Source organism: Sarcophilus harrisii, chromosome 1 (genome assembly GCF_902635505.1).
Source record: "Sarcophilus harrisii chromosome 1, mSarHar1.11, whole genome shotgun sequence".
Lineage (NCBI taxonomy): Eukaryota > Metazoa > Chordata > Mammalia > Dasyuromorphia > Dasyuridae > Sarcophilus > Sarcophilus harrisii.
Window position 1 is genome coordinate 514,099,640 of NC_045426.1, and position 19,278 is coordinate 514,118,917.

Here is a 19,278-nt window from a genome sequence, read left to right on the forward strand (position 1 = left end):
CATTTCTCCTGTAATTTATTTTTTAAATCCTCACAATAAAATTGAATTATAACCTACACCCTCTAAGTATGCCTATAACAGAAATACAGATCTCAAAAGTTAAACATATTACCTTCCTCTACAGGGATGTAAGCTTTTTAAGTTTTAAAAGAACATTATTTTTTTTTTCCTTTTTTCCTTTTATGCTTCTCTTGAGTTCTTTATTTGAAGATCAAATTTTCTATTCAGCTCTGAAATTTTTCATCGGAAATAGATGAAATTTTCCTGTTTTATTGAATATCTATCTTTTCCCCTAAAGGATGATGCTCAGTTTTGCTGGGTAATTGCTTCTCAGCTACATTTCAAGTTCTCTTGCCTTCAGAATATCAGATTACATGTCCTTTGATCTTTTAAAGTGGAAGCTGCTAGGTCCTAGGTAATCCTGATTGTGGCTACTTCTTATTTGAATTGTTACATTCTGATTGCTGGCAGTATTTTCTCCTCTGATTTTTTTTTTTTTATTTATTAATTCCCTTGATATTCTTGACCTTTTTTTTTTTTTTTTCCAGATGAATTTTTTCTATAAAATAGAAATTTTTCCATAAAATTATTTTTAGTAGTTTGATTAGTATGGCATTGAATAAGTCAATTAAATTTGGTAGAAAATTTTATTATATTGTGTCAGTATTCTTATGAGAAATTTCTATTTTTCTAGTTGTTTATGATATTATTTGTGTGAAGGGTTTTGTATCTATAGAGCTGTGGTTCTCTTGGTAGGTAGGCTTCTTTCTCTATATATTTTATATATACATATAATGCATATATATTTATATATAAGCATCTATATATTTATATTTAAAGCAAAATATATTTTTTATTATTTGCCTTTATTTAATGGAATTTCTCTTTCTATCTCTTGCTGTTGGGTTTTGTTGGTCATATAAGAAATATTGTTGATTTATGTCAGTCTAACTCATATACTGCAACTCTTATAAAGCAGTTAATCATTTCAAGTTGTGTTTTAGTTGATTCTTTAGCTACATTTTAGAAAGATGCCATTTATCATTTTAAAAACACTCCCTTTATTCCTATATTCTCTAGTGTTTTTAATAAGAATTTTTAATAGTGTATTTTGTCAAAAGAGTTATCTATTGAGATTATCATAAGATTTCTATTGATTTAGGTATCAATATAAATTTTGATAGTAGTTTTCTTAATATTGAAATAACCTTGCCATCTTACTATAAAGCTTACCTCATCATAATGTATAATCTTTGTGATATACTGTTGTAATCACCTTACAACAAATTTTATTCAGAATGTTTGCATCAATATTCATTATAGAAATTGATTTTTAGTTTTTTTTTCTTTCTTTCTTTCTTTTTTAGCTCCTCTTCATTTATGTATTACTGTCATATCTGGGTCATAAATTGAGTTTGGTAAGATCAATTATTCATGTATTTTTCCAAATGCTTTAAATAATATTGGAATTAAGTGTTTTAAAATGTTTGATAGAATTTACTCATAAACCAATCTGGCCCTAGGAATCATTTCCCTCACGGTGGAATTCCTTAAGAATTTGCTCAATTTATTTTTCTAAGATGGGGTTATTTGGGATTTCTATTTGCATAAATATTTATGGATTTTCTCAGATTATCAGATTTATTGGCAGGTAATTGGGCAAAATACTTCATAATGAATGCTTTAATTCTATATTCTTGGTTATTTCACTTGGTTATTTCAATGTAATACTGGACATTTAGCTTTCTTTTATTTTAAAACAAACAGTTTTTAGGTTTTTTTTTCTTTCAATTTTATTAACTTCACCTTTGATTTTTGGAATTTCCAATTTGCTGCTGAACAACAATTTTTAATTTGGTCTTTTTCAAGTTTTTTAGTTGCCAGTACAATTTATTAATCTTTCATTTTTCTATTTTAATGTACTAATTTAGAAAAACTGATTTTCCTTTAAGTATTATTCTGGCTACATCCCATAAATTTTCCTATATTCTTTCATTCTTGCCATACTCTTTAATGAATTATTGATTATTTATATAATTTGTATTGGACTTATTTTTACAGTTAGATCATTTAGGTTTCAATTAAATTTACTCTATTTTTCTACTTTGTTGACTAGGTTGACATAATTGCATTATGATGCAAAAAAGGAGAGGTTTTTTTTTTTTTGATAATTTCTTGAAAAATACTGTCCAAGTATTTCTTTTGATTATGATTTCAAGTAATCCTACACTTCTGATGTTCCCTCTCCTGGATCTATTTTCCAAATCAATTGTTGTGGAGGACTTTTTTCCTCTCCATGAGGTAACTTACATTTTCATCCTTTAAAAAAATGGTTTGATCAATTCTTATATCTCAGAGTGATTTTAGCTTCCAGTTGTCCAATTTTATTTTTTAAGATGTTGTTTCCCTGAATTGGTTTGTATACGTTCTTTTCCATTTGTCCAAATTATATTGTTTAAGGAGTTGTTTTCTTCAGTGGATTTTAGAGATCACTTTTCATTTTGTCAAGTCTAATTTTTTCAGTAGTTTTCTGAGCTATTGACTTTTTTCATATTTCTCTTCCATAAATCATTTCTTTTCCCAAATTTTCTTTTTCTGTCTTGATTTTTTTCTTTTTTAAAACATTTATTTTTAATACACATTGCTTTATGAATCATATTGAGAGAGAAAAATCAGAGCAAAAGGGAAAAACCATGGGAAAGGAAAACAAACAAACAAACAAAAATAAGTGAAAATAGCATGTGTTGATTTACATTTAAATTCTTTTTCTGCATGCAGATAGCACTTTCTGTACAAAGTCTATTGGAATTGTTTTGGATCATTGAATCACTGAGAAGAACCAAGTATTTCATAGTTGATCATCACATATCCTTGCTGTTATTGTGTCCAATGTATTCTCAGTTCTGCTTCTTTTGCTTACCAACAGTCCTTGTAAATCTTTCCAGGGTTTTCTAAAACTGTACTAAGACACATACCAGCTTTTGGTGCTGAGTTTTGCCTGTTCCACTAGAGTGGAGTTCAGGACCTTCTGTTGTTTTTCTGAGGGGGTCTTGCTGCCTACTGATGGGGAAGCTTGCTTTCCTGAACTGTCCCACTACCCACTCCTCCTTCTCTAAGCAAGATGGATCCCTCCTGTTCATCTTCCAGTTTTTCTGAACTGGTTCTGATATTCTAGGACCTGTCTTCAGGTACTATTTTATGGATGCTCAGAAGTAAACTTGAGAAGTAAAATTGCAGAAATTCATTGCTTATTCCTCCATCTTGGCTTCCATAGGCTAGTCACTCCTTTTAGAGTTACGTTATTTTCACCCCAACTAGATTCTACACTTTGGGTAATCAGAATAACTCTTTGATGTTATGAAACATCATTCACAAAACCAATAGCATTTTTCTTAAGACACTGAAAAAAATGTTTGATACCTCCAATTTAGTCTTATCCAAATGCAACAGTGCATTATTACTATTTGCTAAGTTTGTAATTTTACCTTTTAGCTAGCATAGAATACTTAGTCATGTAGTGATATGTGTCATATGAATTTTTTAATAATAAATATGAAATTTCTGTATTTAAATTCATTCAAATATCAAGCAAATCTTAGGAGAATCCAGTAAGCATTAGGAGAATTCAGTAATCTGTGACAGTGTTAAATTCTGAATCCAAGAATTCTTTATTATCACATACTAAACTAGCTATCTCCATATTATACTTTTTAGTATAGCCAAGAATCATAAAACGCTGGTCAAAAATACATCATTTATTTTGCTACTATACTCATGTTTATTTTACTATCATTGGTAAGGGAAAAAGACATTTTCATAGAACAAGTTTATGAATAAATTATGAGGAAAAGTACTTTTTGTAAAGAGCTTTAGTCTCACTACACTTTAATTAGTTCTCTACACCCACGCATAGTCTGAGTGAAACTTCATTCAGAAAACACTTGCTGTGAATGAGTTACTTAAAAATAGTCTAGAGTTAATAGTAGAGTGTTTTGGCCCAACTCTGTTCTTATGATTCCCAAAAAATTAAAAAAACAATCAGATGAAAGGGGTATATATTTCTATATCTGCAAAAATGAATTGTATCATTATTGAATAAAACAATGTCTAATTGTAGGGGTGAGATCGAACTTTTGCCACATTTAGAGTGGGCTAAAATTGAGCTTAATTTCATTTCCAAAATACAGAAAGTAATTGTTTTTACTCAAGTAATTTTATTTTAGATATTATTATTTTCAAACCTGGAAGCATAAAATGAAATAGGTAGATAGATGATTTTTCCACTTGTCATTCAGGATTTTTAAAATGGTCTTCACTTTTTTCCTCCTCCCCTCTCCACTTGAGAAGTAGGTCAGTCTTATTAGCCCCTCTCTAGTCCCACTGTGAACTTGATACTTCTGTTTCTTATAAATTTGATGCAGAGATTAACTCAATTTGACCAAGAAAAGTAGCTTATTAAAACAGTAGAATCTGTCAAGATTTGCCTGAAAAACTTACACAAAACCAATTTGGAAAGAAAAAGGGAAGGATTTGATTCCAAACTCAGTCTATTATTTTCTGTGTTAAAAACTTTTATCATGATTATTGCACTAAAGTACCACATTTGTTGAACTAAAGGGAATTGAAGAATACAGAATTTAACTTTTACATTTTGACCTTGATAACAAATGCATGAAACATTATAGAATATCCTTTCTTTTAAAAAGGAATATTAAATTTATTTTTAAGGATCCTATATTAATAATTTAATTATGCTATCTTAAAATTGGGACTTTTTATTTTAAGGGTTTTTTAAATTGATTTGTGTCACATGCAATATAAAATGGATTTTATGTTTATCTTTAAGTAGCAGAATAAAGAGCAATATATAGTTTATATATTTTCCGGATTGAAAAGTGTTTGAGAGTATTAATGTATAAAGCTATTTATATTTCCTCAATTTTTTTCACACACACACTCCCACCCATTTCTTCACACACACTATAAAAGTATTTTTAAAACATAATTTGTTTTATTGCTCTTAAAGTTCTATGTTTAATATATCTGGATAGGTAAAAAAAAAATGTTAGATTACTTTTAAATGACTAAAAGAAAAAAAGAAATTTAAACCAAACAAATCTACAGAAATTAATCATTGTGATAAACATTCATCAAAACAATACTTTAAAGAATTTTATAAATGCTTCATTTTAAATATAATACTAATCATAGATGACCTAGGTTCTACTCCATAATGATTATATAAAGTTACCTGAAATTTTAGACTCAAAGTAGACCATAAATTTATCGGGGATAGGATAAGATATGGCTATGACCTTAGTTTAATGTCTTCAGAGGCAGGCCTAATTCAGAGTTGCCCAATGTTGGCTATGTGAATAATATCTTTCCTGGGACACATATGTACCCATTACAGCAAATGAGCATGCTGCTTCATCTGATTCAAACAGCAAATATTTAATCCTTGTCAATCTAAAATATGACAGCTAAGAATATGAATTTAAAGTATAAATCTATTTAAATAAAAATAGATAATATTATATTTAAGACTAAGTTTATATGTGGTCCAGCAGGAATCTTTACAAGCTGCAAAGTAATTGAAATGTCTTATTTCAATGTTCCTCCTCATTTCTCCCACATTTTTTTTGTCCTTATTCATTTGCTTCTTTTTCTCTCTTCTGAATGTGAAAGGAATATCATTCTACTCAAAGCTAACAAGTCCAAAAGTACTCTAAGTATTTACTGCATCTCGCCTATATACCTTCCCCAACTTCACTCTATTTATGAATTCCTTCTTATTCTTGTATAATCAGTCATTGATCCTGGTTCTTTTTCCTCTACCAACAACCATATTCATCTTTCTCTGATTAAAAAACAAAAACCAAACAACAAAATCAAAAAACATCATGAATCCTTTTATTGATTCTACTACGTAAAATTACAATTCTCTATTACTGACAAATTTCTTGAAAGAATACTCTATATGTGCCATTTTCAATGTTTTGTCATCTATTCCTCTTCAGTCCTTGTCTGTCTTCTATTCTACTGAAACTGCCATATCAATGCCCACATCTAGAGACTATTTTTTTAGTTTTTAAATTCTTATTGTGCGAGGTACTTTATTAACCCTGAGAATTCAAAAAAGGGAAAAATCAACAACAATTATGACAAAAACTATGTAATTAACTCCTACTCATTGTCTAATGAGGAAAACAATATGCAAATTTTGTATAATTGAGATACAGTATAAAATGGACAAAAATGATATCCACATTGGAGAAGCAAAGAAAGATCTTTCAGGGAATGTGGGATTATAGCTTTAATTTAAAAATAGTGACAAAATCTAGGAAATTAACAAAAGGAGGGAGAAGTAATTCTAGGCCTGGAAATAGAAACTGAAAATATAAGAAATTGGGAGCTGTTTCTTGTTGGAGGAATAATAATGAGTCACATGGCTGAAATTGAGAGCTAAGGTTTAAGAAGACTTGAAAAGTAAGAGAACCATGCATGCTATGAAGAACTTTCAATATCAAACGGGAATCTTTGATGAAAGTGAAAAATGTTGTTCACTCTTCTCTTCCTTTCCCATACTTTTATGAATTCAGTTCTTGGTTACCTTCTTTTTCTCTCTCTCTACGTATTTTGTAGGTAAAGACATCCATTTCGATGACTTTAAGCTACTCTTTCACTAAGCTACATATTTAAAACACAATTCCTGAGCTATATATCTTATCTGCTACATCATTTTAATCACAATCCAGTAAGCCATGCTCCCAGTTCAGTTTCCTATTATTTCTTCCCTGATCTTAATAGTTTCTTAGCCACTTATTGCTTTCAAGTTCTCTTTCCTCCAATCTGAATACAGTTGGAACATTAATACTTCTATTGTAAAGATAAAATTTTGTCAATTCAGCCTCTATGAAATGATAACTTCAAATCTATAACCCAAACTTTTATCCCAATATTCAGCATTGAAATTCAAGATATTTAGAATACATGCAGAAATCCCATTGTTGCTTTAATTTCAACATGCTTAAAACTGAGTTTTCACCTTTTCTATCATATTCTCCTCTTTCTTATTTCCCAACTGCTATCATTGCCACCATAATCCTTTCAGTAATCAAAGTTGATGATTTTGTAATTATCTTTGATTTTCCCTTAGCCCACATATCTACTTAAAACTGGCATTTATGTAATGCTTGAAGATTTTTACAAAGTAGTTTACAAATATTATTTCATTTATCCTCATACCCTGGGAGATGATGATAGTATTTTGGTTTTATAAATGAGGAAAGTAAAGCAAATAAAGATTAAGTGGTTTACTCAGACAATTATTAAGTATCTAAGTCTAGATTTGAATCTTGCTTCTGACTCTAGATAAGGTTATGTCACTTTATGGCTCAAAAAACTTTGATGATTTTTCATTGTCAAGTAAACAAAACTCAAACTCCTTAACTTGTCATTCAAGGCTCTTAACAATCTGATTTAAAGCTCTCTTTGCAGGCTTGTAGCTTCTCTGCCATTTATTCTATGCTCAAGACTGAAATTCACTTTATTATTTTCTATTAAATAAGCATTTCCAACTCTCCCTTCCCTTTGTTAATATGCATTCCATATTCTTATATTACTCTCTACTGTTTTATACCTATTAAGTTAATTCTGAATTAACAAATTAACAAAATTTAAGTTAAATGCTATTTCATGTATAAAACATTAGATCCTCCCCATGAATGCCACACCCCCACAATAAGATAATAATATATCTGATATGAGCTGGCCATATTTTATTTATATTTTATTATGTACTCATTATATTTTAATGTGTCTTGTTTCTACACATTTACTGAAATTTCTTTAGAGAAACATTAGAATTCTCATCAAATATTACCTATTTTATATATACCTATGTGATGACCACGTTAGCACTCTGCATACTTTAAAATCAGCCAGAGTCAGGATAAGCAAAAGTCCTTGATCTTTATTCTTTGTTGAAGGGAGAGGAGAGAGCATAGACACCCAGAATCTCCTCTTTCTTCTACCATCTAGAGTCACCTCGCTAGTCCTACTCCCACCTTTTTTCCCTCCTCCAGATTTCTCTATTGGTCAAAAGATTGAGCCAGCATAGAATGGTAGGGCAGGCCATTTTCCAAGCAAATGCTAATAGAGTGTTGTCCAACTGGTAATTAGCTCAGTTATCCAAGTGCATCTGCTCAGAGATTCAGCCCTTTACACACCTAGAAAAATAAATATCTATTGTCATGACATTAGATTTATTATTATTAGATTAGATGTACAGTACCTTCTGGAGACATTTCTGGTATGCGGGTCTCATAAGGTCCATCTAGGAACTGTGGTTTATTGTCATTGATATCCAGAACTTTGATGACAAATTCAGACTCAGGTTCCACAGGTTTCCCAGTGTTAACATTTAGCACCTGGGCTCGTAGTTTGTAGTAGGCTTTCTCCTCTCTATCAAGCTTTTTTATGGCAGTTATATCACCTGTTCTGTTGTCAATGATAAAAATACTCCCAGCTCCATCCCCAGACAACAAGTATATCAAAGATGCATCCCCTTTATCCAGATTAGATCTCAGCTGTGAGGGGTAAAAGATAATATTTTAGTTTATATTTAAATCCAAATGAGTTGTATTTTAAAATTTCATTGAATTTCAATTCTTATTTAAGTATCATTATTTCTAACAGGTGGATACTCTACCCACTGACTAATCTAATTATATCTTAATCTATAATGTTATATATTGCCATTAAAAGTTTGATCACCAACAGCTAATCTTTTAATGGTTATTCTCTCTGAATTTATGTAGTCTCACTCTTAGATAACAGTTTTTCACAAGCAGATTTTAAATACATTTCTTCCCAAAATTTATACTTGTCTACACATAGTAGAAAGGTTATATGATATAGAGTCAGAGACTCATGTTCAAATTAAGCAACATCACTTTATCTATATTGTCTTGGAGTATTCACTTTAACTCCCTCTGCCTCATATATAAGATGTGCATAATGATACTTGCCATACCTGCATAACAAGGTTATTATGTGGATCACTTCAAATATGCAAATCATTTTGTGCTATATAACATTATAAATTTTTGAGAGTATTATGACAAAGAGTTCTTTTTTTATTAAGTAGGAATGAGTTGTTCAGAAAAAAATGACAATAGAGCCAAGGAGATCTGTCATTTGTGAAAGTTAAATAAATGAACCAAGAAGGTATTTATCTATTAATTACACTTTTAAATATATAATTAAAACCTCTTTGGAAGACTGATTTTCCAGAAGCCAGACTATTTTAAATTTGGCATTACTTTGATTTCAAAATTTGGTTCAACTTTCCTTTCAAGGTCAGTAAAGGGACACAAATCATTGATATCCAGATTTTTATCTAGAATTCTAGCATAATCTGAAAAATTGTCCTGTGCCTGGGAAAACACTAGAGGACAAGAGACTCACTAGAAAACTTGGAAAAGCAGCATCTCATATATAGTTGGCAGATATGAGGTTTAATGTATGGAGGGGGTTGATGATAACAGATTTAAGATTCAAATTCTGCCTGACCCTTACTGTGTCTAAGAAAATTACAATCTCTCTGAAACTTAATTTTCTCATCAATAAAATAGGGATAGTAATAGCACTTACCTCATAAAGTGGTTTTGAGGATTTAGTTAGGTCATATACATAAAATACTTTGCAAAAAATAACATATATGTACTTATATATAACATATATGTAATTTTATATATTATTAATATTTATTGAATTGTATGGTATGGTATGTATCATACCATACCATATACCATATACCATACCATACCATATACCATACCATATCAATGCCAATATCATATAGAGAGAATGATCCAATAGAGATTAATATTTTTCTCACTAAGTTTTGCATACTAAGAGAAATGAAGCATTTCCCAACAATATTGATTTTTATTTACTATCCTGTTTTCTCCCTTGAAGTTTTTCTTCCCCACTATACCCACATTTATTATTATTTGAAAGACCAATATAAATAATTTATAATAATAAAGGTGTTTAATAATAAAATTTGTCAAAATTTGACATTCTCATTAATTTTAGTAATACAGTAATGAATAATGAAATATTCCAAACTTTTTCAATTAAAATATAAATTTGGAAATATATACAAGATAAAAAATGATTCCTACAGTTTAGCTTTACATGAATGATTTTATTCAATCACCTTATATTAATATACCTTTCCTTATAACTGAGAAGTTCTGAAGAATTTCAAGGTAAACAGGAAAATAACAATACCAAAGAAGCCATCACATTAGAAAGCTCCTTATTTACATTCTATTATATTGAAATAGTTCTTAAAAGAACTTGTGTTATCTGGAAGAAAGTCTTAAAATAATCAGATCAGTAATTGATCTCATTTTGAAAAGCAATGCTAATCTAAAGAAATGAGGAATATCTATCAACTAGTGAAAGTGTGACAGATCAGGAGAGGTCAACTTATTATTTGTTACATAGATTTTTTGCACTTTTAAACAAAGCTTGTGTCTACATGGAACACGGAATGATAAGGGAAAATGAAATGGACACATTCTATCAAAATAACCAAGGTACACACTACATGTCATTTCAGTATATTAATTTTAATGATAGATTTTAAAAACTTGGTTTAATATTCCAAGAAGTATTAAGAGAATCAAAATTGTATAATTAGTAGAAGATTTGTATTATGAGCTATTTATGTTATGATCTAGGTAGGTGATTTTCTATAGAATGATGTTCTAGATAAAATAAATAACTTATTTACAAAGCCTTTTTTGATCCTATACCCCATATATAAATTGAATTTCAATCACAGACATGTTAATGATACGGAAGTCAGAGAAGTTACATATAGTCTACTCTATAGAGTGCAAAATTTTTAGGAAGCTTAGTACTATACAGTATAATATTTAGTATTAAAATTTTACAAAACAGTACTAGAAAATGGAATTTTATATAAAATTGCTACTTCTAACCTAAATCATTTTTATGAAGTAGATAAAAAAGGATGTGTCCTGATAGTGAATGAAATAATGACATCCCTCTTTTTAATAAATTTTCACTTATCACAGGTGTTCTTGTTCTGCTTTAAATCAGTTAGTTGAGACTATATTGCATGTTATTAAAGTCTGAATTGGATGTTGAAGGAAACTGTATGCTAGACCATTTTCTAAAAGATTGGCTGAAGCTTGCAGTATAAGCAGAAGTCATTACAATCTAAAATAAAGCAAAATGTGGTTTATGTGGTGGACGTGCATCCTAAAACAGTGTAGAATTAATGAGAATGATAACCTGTCTTTGGGCTCATGTTGATAAATTTCTCCACAGTGTCTTTTTTTATTCAAGGTGGCCAGCTGATGTTAACCCTTCACTTTGTCTGGTGACAAGATAACATATATTACTTTATAAAATGTTGATTGAGAATATGACTAAATAAAGACATAGTTAACATTAAGAATTAACACTAAGCCTCAATTACATTTCCCATTCCTGAAGACATGTTGGTTTATGAAAACTGTAATGTTTTTCAAAACAACTATATAGTGCTCTAGTAAATATTTTTTAAGTAGTAAGAAAGCAACCAATAGCAAGAGGTAAAATATGTTTCAAATTTTATTCCTTGGGAATTTCTAAGGCCCCAAGATAAGCTGCTGCCCTTGTACATGCTTAAATTTATTCATGTTTAGTCATACATATATGCACATTCCTATTGAAATGAGATACCATTTGAGTAGAGGAACTCCTCTAAAAGGCCTGTGAAAAGAGAGTTAATGAATTTTGAACACTTCACCCTTAGGGCCCAATTAAATTTTAGTGCTAGTTAATTAGTGGTTTAACTTATTTCAGTTCATTCATCTAGAAAATGCCTTACAGAAAAGGGCAAGAGATCTATAGGCTGCAAATTACCTCTATTAAAAAAAATGATAAAAAAATAATAATACAGATAAGAAGATATTTTGTTTCATTAATTAATTTTCTCAAAATACATTATAAAAATGAGAGAGGGTGAAAATAAATATTCTTTATAACTACAGAAACTTTATATATAACTATGGAAACCTAAGTGCTTATAGATTCTTAGCTGTAAAAAGATGACAATATTAGTTTGTTTCATTAAAAATTAATGATGGGTAAATCAAGTGCTATTTAGTGTAATAGTAAAACATACTAAATACTGCCTGTAAACTGTATTGTACTCAGTATGGTTGCTTTGATTCACTGCCAAAATTAGCACCACCAAATTGGCAGATGTTGATAAATAAGAGGAGCATTATTATTTAGAAAATTGAAAATAAATTTCCAAGATATTTATTTCAATTTGATGGATAATTATGCTGCTTAAGTATCTGAAGTTATGAACTCTCCTGGCTCTTGATTCTTTCTAGCAATTCATTGTATGCTATTTCAGTAATTCTAAATCATTAGCATATTTTTTTTTCTTATATGCATCTATTTTTGGTGAAAAGTTCACCTTACTATACTTTTGAAATGTAAGAAACATACCCGACCCACAGGTTGCTCAGGTACTGTCAGTTCCTCTTGCACAAAAAAATTATGCCACACCCAGGTCCGCTTTGCTCTCATATGAGATTGTAGTGGCTGTCTCATCTCATGCATTTTGGAGTTGGTCATATCTGTATGACAGGGACATAGTTGAGCCAATCCCAAGAGAAATGGTAGTGACACATAGCAATTCATGCTGAAGTGTCTTTTCAGTAGAGATACTCCTCTGAGAAATCAGTAGGCAAAAGTAAAGTAGTACTTTCTCTCCTTCTGCAAATACCTATTCTGCAAATATGCTTCTAAAATATATTTTTCACCATATTCCTAAAAGACAAAAAGAGAAAAATAATTGTTTTGGAATGACATTTCTGAAAAGTAAAACACCCTTTTATACACATTACACATACCTTTTTAGGAAATATAATTCTATCATTCTATTTCTTTTTCAATCCTCAAAATGTTATGTGACAGAATGCAAAATCTATTCAATTAATTCATCCTCCAAATTATACTAAGGAATTGTATTGTGCAGACCAGTCATAATATGATTGAAATAATTGTGTATTTCTCCTTAGACAGTGCTCATTTTGAGAGGTGGTCATAGAAATGCTTGAAAGTTGGAAAGTGACACTGGAAGAAGACCTCTGATTGGAAGCTGACATTGATTCTTGTATTTTTTTAAAAACCTGCTTACTTTCTGCCTTCTGTGCCAGTAAACGTCAAATTAGTTTGTTCTACTAAAAAAGCGGGGAAGAGAAGCATTAGCTACTCAGATTCCTACTCAAGAAAGATGAAATCCCTTATATAATTTTACAATTTCTAACAAAATATTTTTACATAATCAATGGACACTATCTCTTAAAAGCTTCAAGATTTCAATAATCAATTCAATTGATGATAATAAAGTATTCCTTTGATATAGAGAAATGATAAAGGAAAAAGGAGAATCAATTGTTCACTTTCATTTATAAGACATTATTCAGAAGTTGCTATTTTATTAGAATTGCAAAACTTATATTAATAAAAATATCACAATCTTCTACTATTTGCTAAGGGGAAATAAATCCATAAATATTCATATAGCTCTTATTATGTTTCAGGGATTGTATATACCAAACACTTTTTTTCTTTTTGTAAGAAAGTAAAAAGGAATAAGCATTTAAAGAATATCTACTTTGTATCAGGTACTATGCTAAGGACTTTTTTCCCCCCAAATATTTCATTTGATTCTCATAACAACCACATGAGGCAGGTGCTAATATTATTCTAATTTAAAAATCTAAGACAAAGAGAAGTTAAATGACTTGCCCATGTTCAAACAATTAGAAAGTATTTAACACTGGATTTGAACTCAGTTTCCCCAACAGCAGGCCCAGCCTTATATATAACATATATATTATATGATAATATATATTTATAATATAAAAATAAAATTTATAATAAATATAAAACAAATTATGGAAACCAGCTGAGTGGTTCAGAAATTGGATTAATCCTTAAGTTTCAAAAATCATAGAAAAGGGCATACTCTTAACTACAGAATAATGAGAATAAGCCAATACTTGAAAATATTCTAGCATCCATTTCAATGAGCTTTTTTAAAATGTTTTAGAAAAAAAAATGGAAATTTCAAACAAATGAAAATAAAAATAATAAATAGAAAGTAAGTCACTAAAAGATATTACTGTCATCCACAACACCTTCCCCCCAAAAAAAAAACAATACAAGTAATATAGGCTTAGTTTGGCATTTATTACCTTCATTATTATCTGGTTTAGTATAGAAGGAAATAGTGTTATAGTAACACATTTTAAAAATTGGAATTTATATTTTTGCTTCCAGACTTCAATTCTAGCTTTCACTATGCCATGCTTGTGTAATGTGAGGTAAAATAGTCAACCAATGACGTGAGAATTGTACTTATGTCATGTGGAAATTCACTTCTGGAATTCAATTCACGCAGCCTTGTAGCTCTAGTATATTGAAAATAAAAGCAAAAACAAAAAATAAACAAACAAAGAAATAAACAAACAAAAAATTGGTATATAGAGTTGGAAAATTCTCAAGATAAAGTTTTTCAGTTAGAATCTAATGTGCATGGAAAAAAAGAAAAAATATGTTTCTATAACTCTTTCAAAGTTTTGTTGAGCTGTTCCTTGAGACAAAAGCATAGGGTAGATTTGTGCTCTATGAATTTAGAGTGAAATCGAGTGTGTCCATATTGTGGTTTTTTTTTTTTTTTCTTTTTTTTTTGCTGAGGCAGCTGGGGTTAAGTCACTTATACAGAGTCACACAGTTAGGAAGTGTTAAGCCATATTTGAGGTCATATTTGAACTCAGATCTTCTTGACTTCAGGGCTGGTGCTCTATCCACTGCACCACCTAGCTGCCCCTGGTTCTTTTTTAATGTTAAGCTAATGCATAGTCTGGTCTATGAGTGAGCAAGAAACATTGAGTGAAAGATCAAAAGTTCCATTAATGACTAACATTGAATAACAGCTAATTAGCAGTGGCCAATAGCTTCATTTGCTTTAGTTGTGAAGACACACAAAAAAAGACATAGATGAGGAATTGTTGTTATTGTTAATCATCTCAGTTGTTTCTAACTCTTTGTGATGCCATTTGGAGTTTCTTGGCAAAGATCCTGGACTGACTTGCCATTTCCTTCTTCACCTAATTTGCAGATGAGAAACTAATACAAAGTGTTTTAAATGATTGTCCGGGATCCCTTACATAGTAAATAACTGAGGCCAGATTTGAACTCAGGAAGATGAGTTTTTCTGATTCCCGTCTGTATAGTCTTATTGTAATGTTTCACTGCTCTATACATGAGAAATGATTGTCATAAAAATAAAGCTTTCCTTCTCAAAAAGTACTGCCTATAAACTTAATGGAGGAAAAAAATATTCTTAATGACAGGCTGTGATTCTTGTCTAGCAGTGGATAAACATAATTGCAATTTGGTGAGCATGACATGAAGAGAGAAGAGGATTTCCCTAATGACAGGAATTAGGAAGTAATAGAAATCACAACACACTCCTAATAGGAATTTCCGTACCAAAAGAAAGAAAAATTACATTGAGTCAAATTTTCAGCCAAGTTTGACACAGAATAAGAAAGAAGTATCCAGACACAGGAGATGAGGTCTAACCAGGACCTGATGAAGATGAAAATCACTCAAACACAATGGGAAGGCTGTGCATCCTGCAAAATTTGGGAACAAGGACCACCTAGAAGCTTTATTATATACTACCCAGTCTCAGTTCCAGGTGGACTGTGAAAATAACCTATGCCTAGATTAATTTTTCCTGGGAATGCAATACTTGTGAATTTGGAGCTGCATAACCAACAAGGAGAAAGTTCAGAAGCAAACTGTAGCACTGTGCCACAGATAATGAGAGCAGAGAAGAATCTTAGTTATATTTCTTTTCAGGATTCAAATAAGTAGAAATGATACTGCTAAAAGGAACCAAAGAAGTATTGAGAAAGAAAACTCAAGTCAAGAAACGAAGGGCCATACAGAAGATATTTCCTTCACTGGTACTTTTTGAAGACAAGGGATTGACAAGAAACAAAAAAAAAATTAGGAAATTAATAACTATTTAAGAATGTCATATCATAAAAAATATTTGGAATTCTGATAAAATATAGGTATCATAGATTTTGACTAGAGGTGAAATATACATAACAAAAACTGGTAAAAATTTATTTGACATAATGTATTTGATTTTATCTAATCAAAAAGCATTTAAATTAAAAAAAGATGAAGAAAGATAGAATTCTGTCTTTATATGATGACTAAACCAGAAAATGAAGGAAGAGAAACAATTAAATAAACTATAATTTCTTTTTATCTAAAATTTTGAGAAAGTAGCCAGAAGTATACTACAGAATTGAGGTAAGGAAATAATTATTGAATTTTTCCAAATGAGAGAAAATGATAGCCTGAACTAGGGCAATCACTCTGTGAATGAAGATAAGGGAATGGGAATAACAAGATTTGTCAATGAAGTGATAATAATAAGAGAAAGTAGTTGAATATGACACAAGTTGTGACTGAGAGAATGCTAGTGGCCTTAGAAGATTTCTGAATTTTGAGTTTTAGTTTATTCTAAACATGTTAAATTTGAGATAGTTACAGGATATACAATTTAAATTGTCCAGTAGGCAACTGATCAGTTCAGAATGAAGATTCAGAAGAGATTTATGAATGGTTATATAGATCTGGGATTCATTAAAACAGAGAAGATCCTGAAAAATCTTTCTGAACTAATAAAATCATTTTTAGACAGAAGGGGAAGATGAGAAGATAACATATCTGAAATTTACTCACTGATGGACAATAAGGCAATGAGAGAATGAGAGGAGTGAAGTTGAGAGAGTGAGAGGGAAAGAGAAAGAGAAAGAAAAAAATGGGGGGGGGGAAGAGAAGGGATTAATATAGTTAACTCATGCCAAAATGTTCAACAAAGCTATGAAGACTGAGGTTAAGGAATCATATTTGGTACTTAAAGGATGATTAATGACTTTGAATAAAACAGTTTAACTAGGGTAATGAAACCAAACATGAGATAATTCTTTTCTAAAAGCATAGCAGTTCAAAATTTCTTTTACTTCTTAATACTAATTTTATTCCTCAAAATATGGAACAATGACAAAAGGGAAATTTTCTTTTGGATCAGTTCTAAACTAATGGGGAGATAATGACTAGTAACATGGAAATGATAGTACTATACAAGGAAGTGAAATCTCTCTTAGAATTTTTGATATAAAATGAAAGAAAGGTCAAACAATAGAGAATGATTATATGAATAGTATTGATGAGAAAAATTAAGATCCACAAAAAGGATTTTGTCAGTAATATTGGTAGAAAAAGATAGTAAAAGAAAAGGATAGAATTCTCCCTAATAAAGGTAAGACAATCACAATTGAGAATAGAAAATAAAATACACAATTATTTTAGTCATTTTTTTTTTTGCAAGGCAATGTGAGTTAAGTGACTTCCCCAGGGTCACTCATGTTATGATGATATCATAGAAAAATACATTAAGGAGTGGAAAAGGTCTGTACTAGAATAAGAGGCAAGGGGAGGTATAAAGGGACAAATTGGATCACATGAAGAAGCACAAAAGACCAATTACAATGGAAGGAAAGAAGAGAGGGGGATGAACATTGTTTGGTTTGATCTCATCAGTTTTGGCTCTAAGAGGGAATAACTTTAATCTCTAAAGAAGCAGGAGGAAAAGGAGGAATGAAAAGGTAGTGTCAAGATAGAAGAGAGACAGCAGATACATCAAGAGAAAAAGATAAGTGATTGAACAAGGAGGATAGAAGATAAGGTAGTGGGTGGGGTGAGTTAAAGAAACACTATTAAGAGAAAGGATAAGGAGTGATAGGAGATAATTGGTGGGGTGAGTAAAAAGAAACATATCTAAGGACTAGGCAGAAAGAGAGAAAAATGTATAAATGTATAAACAGGGGAGAAAATAGGATGGAGTGAAATACAGAGCTGAAAAGCATAACTGTGAGTATGAATAGGATGAACTCTTCCACAAAATAGAAGCAAAAAACAGAGTAGATAAAAAAAAAAAAAAAAAAAAAAAAAACAAAAACAAAACAGAATCCAACAGTATATTGTTTATAAGTAAAAATATATTGACATTTGACAAACACATTTGACATAGAGAGATACAAACTAAAGATAAAAGGCAGGAATAGAATTTATGATGCTTCAGCTGAAAAAAAAAAGAAAGCAAAGGTAGCAATTCTGAACTCAGATAAAGCAAAAGCAAAAAGAGATCTTATTAAGAGAGATAAGGAAGAAAAGTATATCTTGATAAAGGGTAGAATAAACAACTATGCAGTATATATTTATATATATATATATATATAATATATATTAATATGTATTAATATATATATATATATATATATATATATATATATATATATATATATATAATACAACAAGTAGTAGAGCAGCCAAATTCCTAGAGAAGATTTTAAGCCAGTTACAGGAAGAAATACCAAAACTATACTAGTGGAGAACTTCAGTCTTCCCCTCTCAGAATTAGATAAATCTCATCACAAAATAAACAAGAGCAACAAAGCAATATCAATACTGAACATATATGCACCAAGTGGCATGACATCCAATTTCCTAAAGGAGAAGTTAAGAGAGTTGCAAGAAGAAATAGACAACAGAACTGTAATAGTGGGAGATCTCAACCTTGCACTCTCAGAATTAGACAAATCAAACCACAAAACAAATAAGAAAGAAATTAAAGAAGTAAATAGAATATTAGAAAAATTAGGTATGTTAGATCTTTGGAGAAAATTGAATGGAGACAGAAAGGAATATATTTTCTTCTCAGCAGTTCATGGAAGCTATTCAAAAATTGACCATATATTAGGACATAAAGACCTCAAAATTAAATGCAAGAAAGCAGAAATAGTAAATGCTTTCTTTTCAGATCACGATGGAATAAAAACTACATTCAACAAAATGTTAGGGGTAAGTAGACCAAAAAGTAATTGGAAATTAAACAATCTCAACTTAAAGAATGTTTGGGTGAAACAGCAAATTATAGATACAATTAATAATTTCACTCAAGATAATGACAATGATGAGACATCATACCAAAATTTGTGGGATGCAGCCAAAGCGGTAATAAGAGGGAATTTTATATCCTTAGAGGCTTACTTGAATAAAACAGAGAAAGAAAAGATT

The 19,278-nt window shown here is 30.2% G+C and overlaps 1 protein-coding gene across 8 annotated transcripts in view; it reads right to left on the reverse strand.

Moving 5' to 3' along the window:
* The window catches only part of CDH19 (cadherin 19), a 165,150-nt gene that overhangs the window by 61,385 nt on the left and 84,487 nt on the right, over nt 1–19,278 (reverse strand). For 7 of the 8 annotated variants that reach the window (XM_031946687.1, XM_031946686.1, XM_031946688.1 and 4 more), the window contains 2 exons: nt 12,550–12,873; nt 8,297–8,591 (listed from right to left, as the gene is read on the reverse strand). In XM_031946687.1, the coding sequence (XP_031802547.1) occupies nt 8,297–8,591; nt 12,550–12,744 (490 nt within the window). In that variant the 5' untranslated portion in view covers nt 12,745–12,873. Of the gene's footprint in view, nt 1–8,296; nt 8,592–12,549; nt 12,874–14,306; nt 14,523–19,278 lie in introns of those variants that run through there. The other variant, XM_031946689.1, reaches the window with a different exon arrangement.